General features: G+C 46.3%; 1 protein-coding gene across 1 annotated transcript; it reads right to left on the bottom strand.

Moving 5' to 3' along the window:
* Window positions 1–2,070: 2,070 nt before the first annotated feature.
* On the bottom strand, window positions 2,071–18,252 carry ELP6 (elongator acetyltransferase complex subunit 6). Its single transcript, XM_049642629.1, has 7 exons — window positions 17,654–18,252; window positions 15,514–15,592; window positions 14,222–14,292; window positions 11,232–11,350; window positions 9,621–9,822; window positions 7,422–7,568; window positions 2,071–5,557 (listed from the first exon to the last, which is right to left on the bottom strand). The coding sequence occupies exons 1-7, from the start codon at window positions 17,705–17,707 to the stop codon at window positions 5,429–5,431; spliced, it is 801 nt and encodes a 266-aa protein (XP_049498586.1). The 5' UTR covers window positions 17,708–18,252; the 3' UTR covers window positions 2,071–5,428.
* Between the last annotated feature and the right edge of the window lie 1,216 nt (window positions 18,253–19,468).

The raw sequence follows: 19,468 nt of genomic DNA on the forward strand, positions 1-19,468 counted from the left end.
TCATTTGCACTCAAGACCATGCCCACCATGAATTAAGCATTAGTGATAGCAGCTGGCAGCATGGTAAAATGGAAAAGACTGTTTCAGGACCAGACTCCTTGGATTTGTTATTATTATTTTTTTAATATTTATTTATTTTTGAGAGAAAGAGCGCAAGTGGGGGAGGGGCAGAAGAGAGAGGGAGACACAGAATCCAAAGCAGGCTCCAGGCTCTGAGCTGTCAGCACAGAGTCCGATGCAGGACTCAAACCCATGAACCCTGAGATCATGACCTGAGCTGAAGTCGGATGCCTAACCATCTGAGCCACCCAGGTGCCCCAGACTCCTTGGATTTGAATCCTGGTCCTTACACGGAGCAGCAGTGACTGTCCTGTGGCTGGGAAAATTAACCTCAGGAAACCTTGACTCACAAGTCCAGTTCTAAGATGCAACCAAGAATAACAAAAATACCAACCTCTGTGGCCTGCAAAAACATTGAATCAATGTGAACCCATGTAAAATACCAAGACTCCAATAAACAGTAGCCATTCTATTTCTGATACATTCATGGTATCTGTAACCATGATACAGTCATTAAAAATATTTAAAATCTCCAAGTTGTGTTGATACTCATTCAGTGCCTTCATTACCTAGCAAGTTCCTGCCATGTTATCAGAAGCCAGGAATAGAAGATGTTAATTCCCTGCACTAGAGAAGTTGTCTTTGTGCATACCTTCAAGCAGAACCTTATAGGCAATATGGTAGTGGTCACTACAAAGCCCATGATAGTGCCAATGATAATGACAAACTTTTTTTTTTAGTTTATTTATTTATTTTGAGAGAAAGAGACGGAGAGAGACCACAAATGGGGGAAGGGCAGAGAGAGAGAGAGAGAGACAGAATCCCAAGCAGGCTCCAAGCTCCCCTCTGAGCCCGATGCAGGGCTTCATCTCAGGATGGTGAGATCATGACCTGAGCCTAAACCAAGAGTCGGACACTTAACTGACTGAGTGAGCTCGAGTGGGGGAGGGGCAGAGAGAGGGAGAGACAGAATCCCAAGCTTTGGGGGGCATAGATAGAGATCTCTGTGCTAAGCAGTGCAGAGCCTGACAAGAGGCTTGAACTCACAAACCATGAGATCGTGATCTGAGCTGAGATCAAGAGTCAGACACTTAACTGACTGAACCACTGAGGTGCCCCACCTCACACCACTCTTAACAAATTTCCCAAATATTGGAGCAACGTTGAACTAAAAAAAACTTTTGCACAGCAAAGAAAGCCATTAACAAAATTAAAAAGCAACTGATTGAATGGGAGAAGAGATTTGCAAATGATATATATGATAAGGGGTTAGTATCTAAAATACATAAAAAGGAGCGTCCGGGTGGCTCAGTCAGCTAAGTATCTGACTCTTGCTCTCAGCTCAGGTCTTAATCTCAGGGTCAGGAGTTCAAGTCCAGTGTTGGGCTCCAAGCTGGGCATGAAGCCCAGTTAAAAAAAAATCAAATTGGGGCGCCTGGGTAACTCAGTCAGTTAAGCATCTGCTTTTGGTTCAGGTCATGATTTCATGGTTCACGAGTTCAAGCCCCACATCGGGCTCTCTAACTGTGCACACAGAGCCTGCTCAGATCCTCTGTCCCCCTCTCTCTCTGCCTCTCCCCACTTGTGCATGTGCCCTCACTCTCTCTCTCTCAAAAATAAATTAGAACTTTAAAAAACTTAAAAAAATAATTTTAAAAAATAAAATACATAAAAAATTCATATAATTCTGTACCAAAAAAAAAGGTCCAATTAAAAAATGGGCAGAAGACATGAACAAGTATTTTTTTCTAAGTGTATTTATTTTGAGAGAGAGAGAGAGAGAGAGAGAGCGCACACACGAGTGGGGGGATGGGGAGAGAGAATCCCAAGCAGGCTCCACACTCTCAGTGCAGAGCCTGACATGGGGCTTGAACCCACTAACTGTGAGATCGTGACCTGAGCCAAAGTCAAGAGCTGGATGCTTAACTGATTGAGCCACCCAGGTGCCCGAATAGGCATTTTTCAAAGAAGATATCCACATAGCCAATAGACACATGAAAAGATTGAAGAATACTGTCTAGAGCTTGAATGAAGTGCTGGTAAAATTCATCTGGATAAACAAGAGGGCACGATATCCTTTTAATAAAGGCTCTTGAGAGCAGACATATACTAAACTTTCAGTATCAATTAAAGACAAATTTCAGGGGCATCTGGGTGGCTCAGTTGGTTAAGCGCCAACTTGGCTCAGGTCATGATTTCACAGTCCGTGAATATGAGCCCCACATCAGGCTCTGTACTTCAGATCCTCTTTGCCCCTCCCCCCCTTCACGTGTGTGCCTGTGCATGCACATGCACTCTCTCTCAAAAATAAGCAAACATTAAAAAACAAGATAAATTTCGGGGCGCCTGGGTGCCTCAGTCAGTTAAGCATCAGAATTTGTCTCGGGTCATGATCTCGCGGTTCATGGGTTTGAGCCCCACGCTGGGCTCAGAGACTGGAACCTGCTTCAGGTTCTGTGTCTCCCTCTATCGTTGCCCCTCCCCAACTCACTCTCTCTCTCTCTCAAAAATAAATAAACATTAAAAAAATTTTAAGTAAAAAATAAAAAAAGGATAAATTTCAGAAAAGCTCAGTTTTAAGAACTTTATGTATAAATAAAGCCAAACTACATAAAGAGGATCACTACTTTTCAGTAAATACTATAAATGCTGTCGGACTATTTAGTTATCAGCAGGTAGACAAATTACAGTACTGTAGCAAATTCTAAAGAAGTTAATTTTCTTAAATTATTTTAAACCAGAAACAACAACAAAGAACAGCACCTTCATTCCATTCAGGAAGAAAAATATATTCCTGAGTCCTGAAGAACAAAGGTAACATCAGTGACAAAATAGGAACATTCCAACGTCTTGTTCAAATAGTACTGTCTCCATAAATTCTTCCCCAGTTTTCTGCTCCCTTAACAACAAAACAAAAACAAAAACGTGATGGGGAAATAATTACTCCTTCCTGTGACCACCAATCTGTCCCCACTCACTACTTGAGTTGCTTCTGTGGCCTGCATCATCTTCTCCACAGCTGCACGTTATTTATGTCAATGCCTGTTCCCTAGCCCCCATCACAGCACAGCAGGTGACTTGAGGACCGTCTTTATCTTGAGTCCCTCATATAAAACAGGAACTCCACAAAAACTTCATGAATTAATGCATATCTGCATAGAAAACAAAACTTTTTAAATTTTTTTAATGTTTATTTATTTTTGAAACAATGCAAGAGACAGAGTGCAAGCAGTGGAGGGGCAGACAGAGGGAGACACAGAATCCGAAGTGGGCTCCAGGCTCCCAGCTGTCAGCCCAGAGCCCAAACTCACGAACTGTGAGATCATGACCTGAGCTGAAGTCAGACGCCTAACCGACTGAGCCACTCAGGCGCCCCAAAACTTTTTTTTTTAACGTTTATTTTTGAAATGGGAGAGAGAGAGAGAGAGAGAAAGAGAGAGAGAGAATAGAAGAGGGGCAGAGAGAGAGAGGGAGACAATCCGAAGCAGGCTCCAGACTCTCAGCTGTCAGCACAGAGCCTGATGCGGAGCTCAAACTCACAAACCGAGAGATCATGACCTGAGCAGAAGTCGGATGCTTAGCCAACTGAGCCACCCAGGTGCCCCAAGATAAAGTATTTTTAAAAACCCAAATATAGAAAAAAATATACATGAACACAGGCAATGATAAAATCCTTTCCAAAATATTACAAAGAACTGAGAAAACAAAGTTGACACCACATTCTAATTGATAAGTCATTAAAAGTGAGGAATACATTCTCAACACATGGGAAAATACAAAGAAAATTATATCCTAGCCATTCAAGAGATATTCATTTTTACAAACTTTACACAACTATTAAGTTAGTAAAAATTAAGTTAAATCCAACATTGGTGGAGGAAAACGTAGAGGTCACTGTTAACTGGCTCCATCATTCCAAAGAACAATCTTGATACCACGTGAGGGCCAATCCAGGCTTTAATTCAGAAATTCCTCTACAGGGAAAAAACTAAAATTTCATTATCCCTCACTTTCCTAGGCCCCTTCCCTGCTTTATTTTTTGTTTGTTTGTTTGTTTATTTATTTTGAGAGAGAGAGAGAGAGAGAGAGAGAGAGAGAGAAAGTGCAAGTGGGGAAGGAGCAGAGAGAGAGGGAAAGAGAGAATCCCAAGCAAGCACTGCACTGTCAGCAAGGAGCCTTGTTGCAGGGCTTGAACTCCCAAACCATGAGATTATGACCGAGCTGCAGTCGGACGCTTAACTGACTGAGCCACCCAGGCATTCCTGTTTTTTTTAGTTTTTTAAGTTTTCTTTTTCTATGATTTGAGGGGAGGAGTGATAAATTGTTTCCTCTTATGAAGACTACAAAATGTGGAAAAGTTACAATTAAACAACAGGTATGAAATTTCCTTAGTCCCTGCAGTGTTATTTTTTTCATTTTATTTACTTTTAATTTTAAAAATAATTCATTGTGGTACAACAAAATGTACCCAGTTTAAGGGAATACCCCCGGTGTCTACTGAGGTGATCTTGACCGACGGGCAGAGTGTGGTAAGTTGGCATCTATGGGACGCTGGGGCAAGTGCTCACCTCTTCAGTCTTTACAGGTAAGGGAGGCAGCAACTTGCCAAGGCCCTATCCCACCTGGTGGCAAGAACACTCCTTACCCCTGTCACCAAGGCCATGAAGCCTCATGTGACCAAGGCCGCGGTTTCATGACACCTGGGTCAGGGACCACACAACCAGGAGGCTGTGAACCGGGTAGGGAGCCTGCCCCTGGTTTCCTTGAGGGTCAGTCAGCAAGTGTGGACTTCAGAGTTAGGCTCCACTATCTACAGCCTGCTCTACAACCGTGAGCGTGTTTCCAAACCTCTTTAAGCCGGTTTTCTTACTGGACTGAAGGAAAAATACCTTTGCTGGATGAAGGTGAAAATTAAATGAGACAATCCATCGTGAGGAAGCCATGATGTAGGACTCGCCTTACCACAGCCATAATTACCCAAGTTGTCACCTCATATGCCTGACACCCAGGACTGTCCTCTGGCTGGCACAGTTATACCTTCTCTGGCTCTGAAAGGCTCAAAAGCCAAAAATGGGCAGTTGAGGCTAAAGTGTATTTAATGAAAGGCTCCTGGGATGACTTTCACCTGGTTTCAATATGTGGCATCTCTCTCAGCAGAGGCCGGGTTGCAATTCCTTATGTGTTTTCGGAATAGGGCCCTGGGCAACAAAGGCATACTGTCACAGAGCCATTCCACGGCGCCGGGTCACAGTGGTGGCAATCCAGGCTGAAATACCACTTCAAAGGTGTGCAGATCCATTCCCACTCGTTGTTTCATCTTTCACATCTGAAAACAGTCCAAGGTAGCTACATTTGCCCCTCAATCAGGTCACAGAACAGCAGGAGACATTCCTTTGGCAAAAAAGGACACGCTCTTGTCCTGTATCTTGTACTGGTAAGTGAGGCTCCGATCCCGCTGGGTTGTGGGCTGTGATGGCGTCCTCCAGAGGATCCTCAGCTACAGTGACAAGAAGCAGGATGAGAGAGAAGCAGCCCCCAAGTTACCTGCTCCATTATGAACCCTACCTGCCTCCCCTGTAACCTGCAACTAAGGCCCCTAAGTTGAGATCACAGTCATGTGCCATGCAGCCAGGGGCTGGCTTCTAAAACAAAGCTTATGACCAGCTAACTAAAACTATAGGTTTCCCCTTCATTACAGTAGTGATATTTGCTCACTACAGAAAGTGTGAAATAGAAAGAAAAAGAAAAAAAGCTCCCCAGATACAAACCCTTAAAGTATTTTTATGTGTTCTCTTTTGCTCTTTTCCCTAGGCATGGTTTTATATCTGTTGGCTACAATAATTGGGAAAATCGACTCATTAAAATCAGTACATCCAATTCAGAGGCTCAGGAAGGCTAGACGTTTATTCTTATTCTGATGATATCTCAATGCCAGACATGCTAGAATGCTCAGGGGGACTGGCCTCAGAGCCAGGACACAAGCTTCCTGGCAGGACCCTCTCCTCATGCCATGCACATGAACATGACCAACACAGCATTTCTGAGCTTGCTCCTTTGTTTCATTTTCTATAGCTACCCCTGAATGACTCTGAGCCAAAACTCCCACCCACCTCTAATGTGCCAAGAGTGGTCAACATCAAGTTAACCTGGAAGCCATGACAGCTTTGGGGGATGATTCCAAAAGAGAAGTTCCAGGGGCACATGGGTGGCTCATTCAGTTAAGCGTTGAACTCTGGGTTTCGGCTCAGGTTATGATCTTGCAGTTCATGGGATCCAGCCCCACACTGGGGTCTGCACTGATAGCACAGAGCCTATTTGGGATTCTCTCTCTCTCTCTCCCTCTGTCTCTGCCCCTCCCCTACTTGCACTTTTCTCTCTCTCTCAAAATAAATACACATTTAAAAAAAAAAAAAAGTTCCAGAAGGCACAGAAGCATGGTAGCCCCTTGGGAGGGGTAGAACCTGACCTTCCTCTAAGGCAGGGCTCTCAGCTTCTGCCTGAGTTCTCAAATATTTCGGTCAGAGGCAAGACTGGGGCAGCAACAACCCCAGCCATGGGCATGGTCCCCCCACATTTGTATTTTATTTATTATTATTACTTTTTAAAATGTTTAATGTTTATTTATTTTTTAGAGAAAGACAGAGTGTGAGCAGGGGAGGGGCAGAATCTGAAGCAGGCTGGAGGCTCTGAGCTGTCAGCACAGAGCCTGACACGGGGCTCGAACTCACGAACTGAGAGATCATGACCTGAACTGATGTCGGAAGTTTAACTGACTCCTCCACATTTGTATTTTAAAAGGAGCAGCACTGGGGTGCCTGGGTGGCTCAGTTGGTTAAGTGTCTGACTTCGGCTCAGGTCATGATTTGTGGCTCATGAGTTTGAGCCCCACATTGGGCTCCATGCTAACAGTGAGGAGCCTACTTGGGAATTTGCTCTCTCTCCCTCTCTCTCTCTGCCCCTCACCTGCATAGACACTCTCTCTCAAAATAAACAAACTTAAAAAAAATAAATTAATTAAAATAAAATTAAAAAATAAAAGCAGCAGCACTGACCTGAGTATACAAAGCCTGCTGTGGTCCTGCAGAGGCATTCTGCTATTTGATAGCAGGGCCCCTGCATTCTGTTCCAGAAGGCAATCTGGTCTCCTTTTTAGGAGCTCCACTTTGGTCACAAACGGGACCACCATGGAACACCTGAACAGGTACATGAGGCTAGCACCATCTGGAACAGACTCTAATTTGGGTTCTCACAACTTCCGAGGTTTTCCTTCCGTCCGAAGAAACACCCCAACCAGACAACCCCCAGGGCCTGACACTATCCCACACACAGTCTAGGCTCAGGCCTAGTGAGCCCCTGCGCACCTGCCCATGCACGTCCCTGCAGAAGCCAGTGGGCAGCCCCTCAGCCCGCAGGATCAGGTGGCTCTGGTGGCTAAGGCCGTTCAAAAGGATGTTGTTCTCCTCGTCCTCGGTGTCTCCACTGTCGTGCACCAGGGCTACTATGTTTCCCTGCAACAGAGATGGAAGATGAAAATCGTTCCTCCAGACAGGGTCACCAGGGAGTACTGGGCTTTCAGTGCCTCCACTCCCCTGCATGTCCTCGCCCAGAGCAGCCTCTGGCTGCCACTGCAACCACCCCCTCCGTGGAAGGACCCTTGCTGCGCTCTAGGGTCCTAATTCCAATCACCTGCTGGACAGTCTCACCAGCACATCCAACCTATACTGCCAGCTCAATCCCTCTTAAACCAAGCTCAGCTCAGTCTGTGGTCCTCATTGTTAGCAAAAAGTGCCACCTTTCTGCTAGGCACCAATTCATCCAGTCAGCAGCTCCTGAGTGCACAGCACGTGTCAGACACCACAGTGGGGATAAGAGGGGACCGGTATGGACCCTGGAGACAGAAAGATACTAACAACACAGGACACAAAGCCAGGAGAAAGGGGAGCATGGGGGGCTAGGGGAGCCCAGGGAAGAGGCGTCACGTCTGGCCCGGAGGGGAGGGTGACGTGGTGTGCACACCTGAGCCGAGTCAGAAGAGCAAGTAGGAGTTACCCAACCAGAACCAGAGGGGAAGGCTGACCCACTGAAGGGGATACCTTGAAGAGTAAGTCCTTTCAAAGGGATACCGTCCAGTTAAAAAGGATGAAGCAGATCTGTCTATTCTGGTTTTGGGCAATGGACATCAAAAGACACCGTGTATTATGAAATGAGAAAAAAGGCAGGCTACCAGTAATGTGAAAAAAAATGCAGAAACACATACACATAAAACATGTTCATAATTGAACACACTCTCCAGAATACACACGTTAGGAAAGAGATCATTACTTTTTATTAAAGTACTCTTTATGCTATTTACTTATTTTGAAAAAAATCTTAACATTTTTATTCACTTTAGAGAGACAGAGAGAGACAGAGTGCAAGCAGGAGAGGGGCAGAGAGACAGGGAGGACACAGAATCCGAAGCAGGCTCCAGGCTCTGAGCTGTCAGCACAGCGCCTGATGCGGGGCTCAAACCCAAGAACTGTGAGATCATGACCCGAGCCGAAGTCGGCCGCCCAACCAACTGAACCACCCAGGTGCCCCTATTTTTTCTTTTTTAAACCATTCCCAAGTTTTGCTTTTTCAGCTAAAAGAGGTTTTTTTAACCAAACGAGGGAGGTAGTGGGCACTTGCACTTAGTAAAGCAGGCTAAGCTGCAGGAGCTGTGCCCGCTTCACTGTCACCGAGCCGTGCCCTCCACGCCCCTTCCACTCTCTCCTCCTTCCATTCTTTCCCCATCACCTGGTTCCCACCCCGTGCCTGTAGCCACACAGTCCCAGGAGCTCCCCTAAACACAGCTGCCAGGTAAGCTCTTGCACATGGGAGGTGCTCAGCGTGCAGTGCTGGGTATATGCACCCTGGTTGACTCCATTGGCTCATCCCAACCGCCCAGCACCCTCGGCTTGACCACACCGTGCTAAGGGCCGCAGGTCCCTCCCAGGGGCGCCATCGCACGCTGAAGAGCTGCCACTGGGGGCCAGACGCTGCATGGGAGTGTTGTAAGCTTCATGTCACTTAACTCTTGCAGCTTGGTTCCTGCGAGGTGGGCACCACAGCCATTCCTATTTTATAGGTGGGTCTACTATCACTATTTAACTATTATGGTAAAATCCCCATTTTTGCCTCATAATTTGACAATAAAAGTTACATCCTGTACTTGTACTGCATCTCACAATTTTTAATGCAGTTTATATCTCAACTGATCTTCAAAACACACCCAGAGTGATAATGACTTGTCCCAGGACACAAGGCAATGGGTGGCAGAGTTGGGATGGCCGTGGTACCACACACAACTGGTCCCATTTGAGACAGTACTGGTCTATCTTTTAATTTTGAGGGCTTTATTTTTTTAGCAGTGGCAAGTAGGGGAGGGAAGGATGGCAGACCAAAAGATTTCTGGGCCTCCCAGGGTAAAGCCAAACCCCCAAATAAGCAAAAAAGATCACTGCAAGCAAGGGAGGTATGGGCCTGTCTGGGCCTATGGAGATCACAGGCAGGAGCACGGAGAGCAGACGGGTCGGTACCTTTCGTTCCCAGCACACGGTGGCCCTGCAGTAGTGGATGAAGTCCAATACAGCCACCGCACCCATGCCCAGGCTCAGCAGCACACTGAGGTCGTCCACCAGCAGCACTGGGCACCTCCACGCAGCCTCTCCATCATCCACGGGCTTCAGAGCCTCCCGCACAAACTCGTACAGTGGCTGCAGGTTCTCAGCATTGGCCTCCCTGGAACATCAAGCGAGAGTCACCAAAGAGTTCCCTCTGTCTACAAATGTTTATCTGGGACCAAGCAGCACCACGGGAAAGGGCTGGGGGAGGCAGAGAACTGGATCACAGTCCTTGGCACTAAGGGGTTCATGATCTGGTTGGAAAGAAAAGGCATGCGTGCATATACAAGCAAGCTGTACTTCAAATATTCCTTGAGGCCTAGTAGGTACAAAGCACTGTGCTAGAAACTGGGGTACACAAAAATAAACAGCCTCCTGGGTCCTTAAGAGACACCATGCAGCCAGCCCCTCAACCCAAGAGCTTAAGGCATTAGAAGATTAATTTGGATTCGGCAGGCAGAAGAGGTCTTTCCAGGAGGTCATAATGGGTGCAAAAAGCTAAATAGCCATTCAGGTGACCTGGTGGTGAGAACCAAGGTCTAAGGGCAGTTTGTGTACCTACTGGATTCCACCTATTTCTAAAGAAGCTGGCCCAGCTACCTCCATCTCTCCAATGACTACCTTGGCAGTCACTTCCCAGCAAGAGAGGCTCAAAAAGCAGCAGAGCACAGGGCCCAGGCACCTGCTCACACTCCAGGTCTGCGGCCCACTAACAGCAAGGACAACAACTTCCCACAACCTGGGGTCAGGTGTCACCAGGCCCATCACTCAGACGAAGGCACCCAGGTTCAGAGATGCTAAAAGCTATGTGAGAGATCACACACACAGGGTCAGGGCACAGGGCCTTCTGACTCCACACTGCCTTCCAGCCACTGCAAAAGGTGGCATCTGAGAGAGGGGGCAGCAGGGAGAGTTCCCATACGGACTCCTCTGTGGTGAAGGAAGAACAGGTGGGGAGTCTGCACAGAGCTATGTTTGTGGCTGACACTCATAAAAGACAAAAAGCAGGAAAACCAATCTCAAAATAGCAAACCGGGGTCACCAAACTTTTCTTAAAAGGCCAACAGTAATATTTCAGGCTTGTGGGTCAAATGATCTCTGTCTCAACTACTCAACTGTGCTATGGGAGAGAACAGCCAGGGACAATATGCAAACAAATGAATGCAGCTATTCCAATAAAACTTTATTTACAAAAACAGGTAGCTAGCCATGGCCCATAGTGTGCCGATCCCTGTATCAACCCCAAAACAGAATAAAGGTGTGTGCTAGGGCTCTGAGCAAGGTTAGAAAAACATACCGTTCTGCCATACTCCCAGCAAATAATGCTTTCCGTAGCTTTGGGGTCAGCCATATACCCTCTGGCCCATGGTAAGAGCCAAGAGCTTTCCAATAATGCTGTAACACCAGGGAAATGGCTACCTCTGAAAGCCAGCTCTGTCCCCCAACCCATGCACAGGAGGAATCACCCAGCAAAGCTGGTCTGGGTCCACCTACCAGCCTTCTGGGCTGGGCTGCAGGCTGACTGACCTGAGGAACTGCAAGGGGTGTGGCTCAGCCTGAGCCCGGAAGAAAACATCCACCGAAGACTTAAGACCTTCTAGGAACACAAGCTGCCCGCACTCCCGTGCCACAGTCAGGCTGACACCCTAAACACAACACAGAGGAGAGTGAATTACTGTGCCTTGCAGAGGAACCCCTCACAGAGGCTGGACTCCAGCTCACAAAAAGGTACAGGACACATTCTAAGCCCTGCAAATGTGTACCTGTACACCTTTGTATGGGGCCCACGCCTTCTTTCCACTGCGTGGTCCCAACCCACGATCCCCAAGGTTTTGAGGTGAGCCTCTACATTTATCACTTTTTAAAAAACTGACATTTTTGTTTATATGCTCATTTTTGTGATTACTCAATACTTGGTTCTGATTTGTAGTAGTATTACAAATACACATATTTATAAAATTAAGTATATTTAGAAACAATAATAATGACAATAAAATGGTGGGAGAATGACCAAGGTCTGAAAAATGCTGGTGAAGGAGACAGGGACAGATTTTGACTTTGAATTTCACAAACCCTCTTGTTTACACATCAGTGGCACAGGACCTCAGAGTTGCTCTGAGGCTTTCAAATAACATAACTCAGAGATTGGAGTTGCCAGGCTGCCTAGAATACAGGAAGACCGCGTTACCAGCAAGTTCTCCTTCTCTTCCCTCTACCTCTGAGGAAGCACTCCCATGAGAGTTAGGACAATACGAGCTCTTGATGCACTAGTTCAGAGCTCAGCAAACTTTTTTTGCAAAGGGCGAGACAATCTATGCTGCAATACTCTGTGGAGTCGCACACGATTCATAAACAAATGGCAGTGGCTGCACTCTGTCTAGCCCTCCTCTAGACCAGAGCTTTTTTAAAACTTATTTTCTAGAAAATTTTTAAAGTTTACTTATTTATTTTGAGAGAGAGCATGAACAGGGGAGGGGCAGAAAGAGATGGAGAGAGAGAGAGAGAGAGAGAGAGAGAGAGAGAGAGAGAATCCCAAGCAGGCTCCACACTGTCAGCGCAGGCCTGGTGCGGGGCTCAACCTCACAAATCATGAGATCATGACCTGAGATGAAACCAAGACTCTGACACTTAACCGACTGAGCCACCAGGCACCTCTAGACCAGAACTTCTTAATATGGCTCTTTATAAACTACCCAATTAGGAATCTTTTTCTTATGAAACACCCAGTTAAAATGAAGATCCCTGAGCACCATTCCAAACCTCCAGAATCAGAAGCTTTGCAGGCAAGGCCCAAGAATCTGCATTTCAACAAACACCCAAGAACAGACACAATCTAAATCTGCAACTCACTGCTCTCTCTGTGCAGAAATAGGTCACGTGGAACTCTTAAAGATTCCTCATGCCCCTAGACCAGGTCTCAACTGCTCATTTATACCCCAGTGTCCTCCGCTATGCAGCACCATGAGCTCCACAGCCACCCCTGGCAGAGAGAAAGACTCCTGTTCACCTTTGCTCTTGCTCATGACAATTCTACTAATGGCAGTTCAATAATACGCCAAGAGTATGGAGGCTCACACTCATGGACTTCACGTGCCCTGTACCATGTCTGTCATTCCTGCTGTGCTGATGATTCAAAGGCAACAGAAGAAGTAGCCAATCTGGACATGAGAGTACACAGCTTTCTCACCCAGAGACACTGATGTGAGGGCCATAGAAACATGCTTCACAGACCTGGAATGCACGTGTGTTCTTGACATGACTGCTCTCCCTGAGCTCATGCTCTGACCTCTACCACAGGAGGTCTTCCTAATCTGCAAAGGATGGGAAAGAGTCTACCCTCCTCCCATTCTCTCATTTCTTTCTTCCCATCAGAGTGACATCAGGCAGTGTAATGGCCCAATAGGAAGACTGGCATTTCAGTAGTCACTGCTAATGGGTGGTCTGGTTCTTTCCCTCTCTGAGGCTAGCCTATTAAAAACAAAACAAGGGGCACCTGGGTGGCTCAGTCAGTTAAGCGTCCAACTGTTGGTTTCAGCTCAGGTCATGATCTCACAGTCTGTGGGTTCAAGCCCTACATTGGGCTCTGTGCTGGCGTGCAGAGCCTGCTTGGGATTCTCTCTCTGTCCCTCTCTCTCTGACCCCCCCATGCTCTCTCTTTCTGTCTCTCTCTCAAAGATAAATTAATTAAATAATTTTTTTTTTTTTAATAATAATAGGGGTGCCTGGGTGGCTCAGTCGGTTGAGCGTCCAACTTCGGCTCAGGTCATGATCTCACAGCTTGTGAGTTCGAGCCCTGCGTCAGGCTCTGTGCTGACAGCTCAGAGCCTGGAGCCTGCTTCAGATTCTGTGTCTCCCTCTCTTTCTGCCCCAACCCACTTGCATTCTGTCTCTGTCTCTCTCAAAAATAAATAAACATTAAAAAAAATTTTTTTTTTAATTTTTAAATAATAAATAAATAAAAACAAAACTAACAAACAAAAACTACTAAGCCCACCTGGTCACTGGTCACAGGTGATGGCCTAGACTAGGCCAGAAGGTTCACCAGACTCTTGGCCATCTTATTCATGCCTGCCTACATCTGACAACATGAAAGGCAGGCCGAGATGAGGTAAGGAGCAGGTCACAAAAGCACCTCTCTCCACCTCTGAGTACTAAGCCGTAGACTTAGGGAGAAACAGTAGGAGGCACTCAACTTGGTGGTAGACCAAGCTGTGGGTCTCCAACCCAGCAGAACTAAGATTAAAGCCCACAGTGAGAAGGAGAAAATCTTAACTGGTCCAGAGTCAGTAGAGCTAGGTTTGATTAATTAACAACTGATTTGGTTCTATAAATTCTAAATGAGTAAAACAGGTAGAGATGCTGCCTTAGCTTTTCAGATAAGGGTTTCAGAACTCCATGATTTCCTCAGTCCCTCCCTTGCTAAGTTCTCTACAACCCAACCAGGGGAGCCCAGCCTTGGCCCCACTCACACCTGCATGACCCACATACTCTGCACCACAGAAGTCTACAATATTTACCAACTTCTGTCCCACGATATTGTAGTGACTGAAGGACTGGATCAGTGCCACAAAGCAGACTTTACAATTAGCTAGAAAACAAAATAAACAGATTTTTAATAAAGTCTCTATGTATAATCAGTCTCATATACTTTGTACCTCTAGAAAATAAAGCTCTGACTTTATTGGGTCTATAGACCCAAGAGGGCTTGCAACCAGACATCCCCAATTTGATTCTAAGCTGCACTTTTTTTCATATATAATAATTATACCTATTTCATTGATCCTGAAATGTACTTCTTCAGTTATGTGTATCAATAGGTACCTTGTTTTGTTCTATTGTAAATAAACTGTGGTTTTTAAAAAGTAATACTTTTCTGTTTGTACAGAAATACAACTTTTTTTTTAACAACTCACTTTTTAAAAAACTGGTCTTATATCCAAGAAATTATAAGTGGAACACAAAGAAACTCTAGCTACCTTAATGAACATAATTAGTTCTAATATTTTATCTATAGATTCTCTTCCTCTTTCAATCCTGACAATAATATCATCTGGAAAAGAAAACAACTTTCAAAGCTGTAAACGATTACAACTAAGAGTGCCAAAGGTGTACCCTCTATTCTGGCCTGGCTCAGTAGGGGCTCACGGAGAATCAGCTAATAAATGAGTCTTTTTTTTCATTTGGCTGTTTTCTTCTTCTAATCCATTTTCATATGTAAACCGCAGTGGCCCCACAGTTTTCCTATGTTCTTTAGGAAGCATCTACTTCCAGGGCAACATGTCAATGGGTCCAGAGCCCAAAGACTTCAAGATACACAAGGACTGGGGGGCGCCTGGGTGGCTCAGTCGGTTGAGCATCTGACTTCTGCTCAGGTCATGATCTCACAGCTCATGGGTTCGAACCCTGCTTCAGGCTCTGTGCTGACAGCTCGGAGCCTGGAGCCTGCTTTGGATTCTGTGTCTCCCTCTCTCTGCCCCTCCCCTGCTCATGCTCTGTCTCTCTCTTTCAAAAATAAATCAAAATGTTTAAAAAAAAAAAGAGAGAGATACATAAAGACTGAGGAGCAACTAAATCAGGAGGCCACACGAGGATCTCAGTGAGACCATGCCTGCACACTGGGTGGAGAAGGGAAGATAGGAGCACATACCACCCTTTGGCAGGGATGAGCAGGGAACAAGATGGTCAAGTAACCTGTTACCTAATAAACAGCCATCTGGCTACCCAAACACCTAAGACCTAGTTAGTTAATACCATTCCCATTGCTTTTAGCCTTAGGTTTCTTTTTCTATAGCACCAATGAGTCGTATACCTTTGAGGTAGAAGGAGAGAAAGTGATGCACAAGGAAGCTGCCATCTGTGTTGGCATCACAGAGTAGAGTCAGTTTCCCCTACGAGTTAAGAGGAACACAAAAAGGTGAATTAGACTCCCTGGAAAGAGGTCAGTACATACACACACACACACACACACACACACACACACACACATACACACACTACCAGAAAGAAGAAAGTAAGTCAAAACTATGAAAAAAACAAAAGTTAGAGTGATTGTTATTAAAGTCACTCATTACGGACAAGCGTATCTCAGCTTCCACTTTCCCAAGGCAAAGAGAGAATAAAAACCCTTCTCTTCCTCATTCACCTTGGTAACTGAGGGACCGATCTTGGAAGAACTAGAGGTTTTACCATTAGAATCCAACAAAAATCACAGCCTGCTAAGACTGGAATGGAGCTCCAAAAAAGTAGTATGATCCAACTTCCTTCCTATTTTTTTTTTTAAGTTTATTTATTTTTGAGAGAGAAAGAGGGAGCATGAGCGGGGGAGGGGCAGAGAGAGAGAAAGAATCCCAAGCAGGCTTTGAGTTATCAGCACTGAGCCCAAGAGGGGCTTGAACTCACTACTGGTAAGATGGTGACCTGACCCAAAATCAAGAGTGGCAGGCTTACCCAAATGAGCCACCTAGGCGCCTCCCTATTTTTAATTCCGATACCAAATCTGTACAATAGGGTGGGAGAGAGGGAAGAGTAGTTGTTGACAGAGAATTCCAATAACAAAATTCTCATCCCAATGGCCCTAGACACTGCTTCAGGAAAAGCTCTGATCATGGAGAGTTCTGGAAAGACCTCTAAAGATGGTCTCCACAGTGGCTGACTGCCTTGCTGCAGCCACCTCTAGTTCCTTTTCAGTGATAGGGAAGGTCGCAATCAAATGGTATCAGACACGACACTTCTGTACTGTTGTGACTTTTTTTTCACTTATAAAATATGAAAGATCGCACCATCAGACCTTGAGGGTTACCTCCAGGGCTGTCGTTTCCTGGTGCCCACTTTGATCTTCCATTCCTTCACTCTGGCCTTGGGCTGAGCACTTTGGAGGTGCCAGCAGTAATTAGCAAGGTCACCAGAAACATCTTCAGGCTTGAGCAACTGAAATCCACAAGGGTCTACTTAAAACTATAATTTGCCTGACACGGCGGGGCGGGGGGGGGGGGGGGGGGGGGGTCATAAAAAGGCCTGATTGAGGGGCGCCTGAGTGGTTCAGTCGGTTAAGCATCCAACTTCAGCTCAGATCATGATCTCCCCATCTGTGAGTTGGAGCCCTGAATCGGCTTTATTCTGACAGCTCAGAGCCTGGAGCCTGCTTGGAATTCTTTGTCTGTCTGTCTGTCTCTCTCTCTCTCTGCCCATCCCCTGCTCGCACTCTGGCTCTCTCTCTAAAATAAATAACATTTTAAATTTTTTCATAAATAAGCAAGCAAGCAAGCCTGATCGATACGATGTCTTGGCTGCCTGGAGTTTACCATTTCCTTAGGAAGACAATGGTTATAAAATGAACCAGGTAAATTCCTGAAAGAAATAACCCCTGGGTTAAAATAAAAAATTTCGGGATGCCCCAAAGTACGGAAAGAAGGAAAGAGTGGCGAGGCTGCTATGCCCCAGGCAGACTTGATACAAGCCAACGCTGGCTGAAGGCAGTTTGGAACAGCACTATTAAAGACCAAGAGGAGGATGAGGAAAAGCAGGAGGAGCAGCGTTCACTGCGGAGTACTGAGGGGCCAGAGAGAGACCGAGGACGATTAAGAAGCTGGTCTCAAGTGAAGGGTGGAGAATCAAACTCTCAGGCAACCTCCTCTAGACGCCGGGCCCCCCACCCCAGTGAGAACGCACAGCGCCCCCCCGTACCCGTCTGTGTACGTAAGCCGATGTATAGTCGGCCAACCTTCCTGGGCACTTTCAAGGATACACAAGCCTTTGAGAAGACGCCCACCTCCCGCAGGCTCCAGGGCGGAGCCCAGTCCCCGGGGCGGCCATCCCTGGACTACAACTCCCAGGCGCTTCATGCCCGCGGAGGTCGTGCCTCTCCCACGAGTCCGCGTGCGCTTCATCCGGGTATACGGTCTTCCGCCACGTTCCGGGATCCGCCCCCTTCCCACCGCGCGACGCCTTACCTGCTCCGCCCTGTCAGGAGTGGTGTTGAGAAGGTTATTGAGTTCAGGGAACATTCCGAGCTCTGAGGATGAGGCGTCCCGGACCAGGAGCTGGGGCTGCGGCGGCGGGGAATAACGAAGAGCTACACACCAGTCGAGCCCGCGCGAGGAAAGCGCGCACGCGCAACGCCGCTTCGAGGAGCCGTCGCAGCCAATCAGCCAAACGCCTGGATCTGGGCTGCTGCCGGCGCACGCGCGAGGGCGGGCATCCGGCTGGGGTGGTGGATGGTACGGGTCTTGTGGCGCTTTTTCTGAGGGTCCTAGGTGCTGGTGCTTTGCTCCTTCACTTGGCCTCGCTCTCTCCCCAACGCTGGGATTTGGGGCAATGCAGTTCGCCCCTCCACACGTGCCTGTCGAGCACCTGCTGTGTGTCCCCCACTGCTCAAAGCTAGGGCTACATAGGGAACGAGATGCGTGAGGATGCCTGCCCTTTCTCGCAAACGCAATGAACACAGAATTGTACTTTGAAAAGTTCTTGGAAAAAGAACACAAAACATGAACATTGTCCAAACCACAAGTTACTAGACATCCTCTCCCCAACCTGAGGACTATGGCTTCTTTACCAGTCCCAGGTTTAGCCTCACTCTAGTTGGCCTCCCTGTAGATGAAATCTATTAAGATTATAGAATTATCCCCACTTTCTGACAGCATCCTTTCCCAAACCCTCCTCCCAGTCATCTAACAAGTCCAAATCCTGTAATTATGTTCTAACACTCTTAATGATATATCCCACAATTTCCCATGATACGCATTCTCTTTTACAGCAATGAATAACAAACCAAACTTTTCAACAATAGATCAATTTCTGGTGGTTGTTGCCTGGAAAGAATTGACATGATTTCTAGCAGCCAAATTTCAACTTTAGAAAACAGTTTCTCAGTAAGAAAGCAGGAGTCACTCAGAGAAATAGGATACTATCAGACTAGCAGCTGCCGTATTGAGAGAAATACTGTTTCTGGTTACAGCTGGTTTTATCTGTGTTGATGATGAACAGCTGGACAGGTTAATGTCCTTATTTGAATCTCCACACCAGATGGCAGAAGGGCTGGGATTTTTGTCTCTCATTTTAAGTCTCATTTCCTCAGTGCCTAAAAGATTGCCAGGCACATGGCAGGTGCTCATTTTGAAGTAATGAGTGTATTTTTCTGTAACCATGGGCTGTCTTTTCACTTTCTTGGTGGTTCCTTTGAAGCAAAAAAGTTTTTAGCTTAAAAAAATTTTTTTAATGTTTATTTGTATTAGAGAGAGAGAGAGAGAGAGACACTGTGTGAGCAGGGAAAGGGCAGAGAAACACAGAGACTGAATCTGAAGCTGACTCCAGGATCTGAGCTGTAAGCACAGAGCCCAACACAGGGCTCAAACTCACCAGCCATGAGATCATGACCTGAGTCCAACACTTAACCTACTGAGCCATCCAGGTGCCCCATTTTTAGCTTTGATAATATCTAATTTATCTTCTTTTTTCTTTGTTTCCATGGGCTTTTGGTGTCATCTAAGAATCCATTGCAGAATCCAAGGTCATGAAAATTTACCCTTTTGTTGTCTTCTAAGTATTTTCTAGGTTTATCTCTCACACTTAGGTCATTGATCTGTTTTTTTTTTTTAATTTTTTTTTAACATTTATTTATTTTTGAGACAGAGAGAGACAGAGCATGAACGGGGGAGGGGCAGAGAGGGAGGGAGACACAGAATCGGAAGCAGGCTCCAGACTCTGAGCCATCAGCCCAGAGCCTGACGCGGGGCTTGAACTCACGGACCGCAAGATCGTGACCTGAG

Source organism: Panthera uncia, chromosome A2, assembly GCF_023721935.1.
Source record: "Panthera uncia isolate 11264 chromosome A2, Puncia_PCG_1.0, whole genome shotgun sequence".
Lineage (NCBI taxonomy): Eukaryota > Metazoa > Chordata > Mammalia > Carnivora > Felidae > Panthera > Panthera uncia.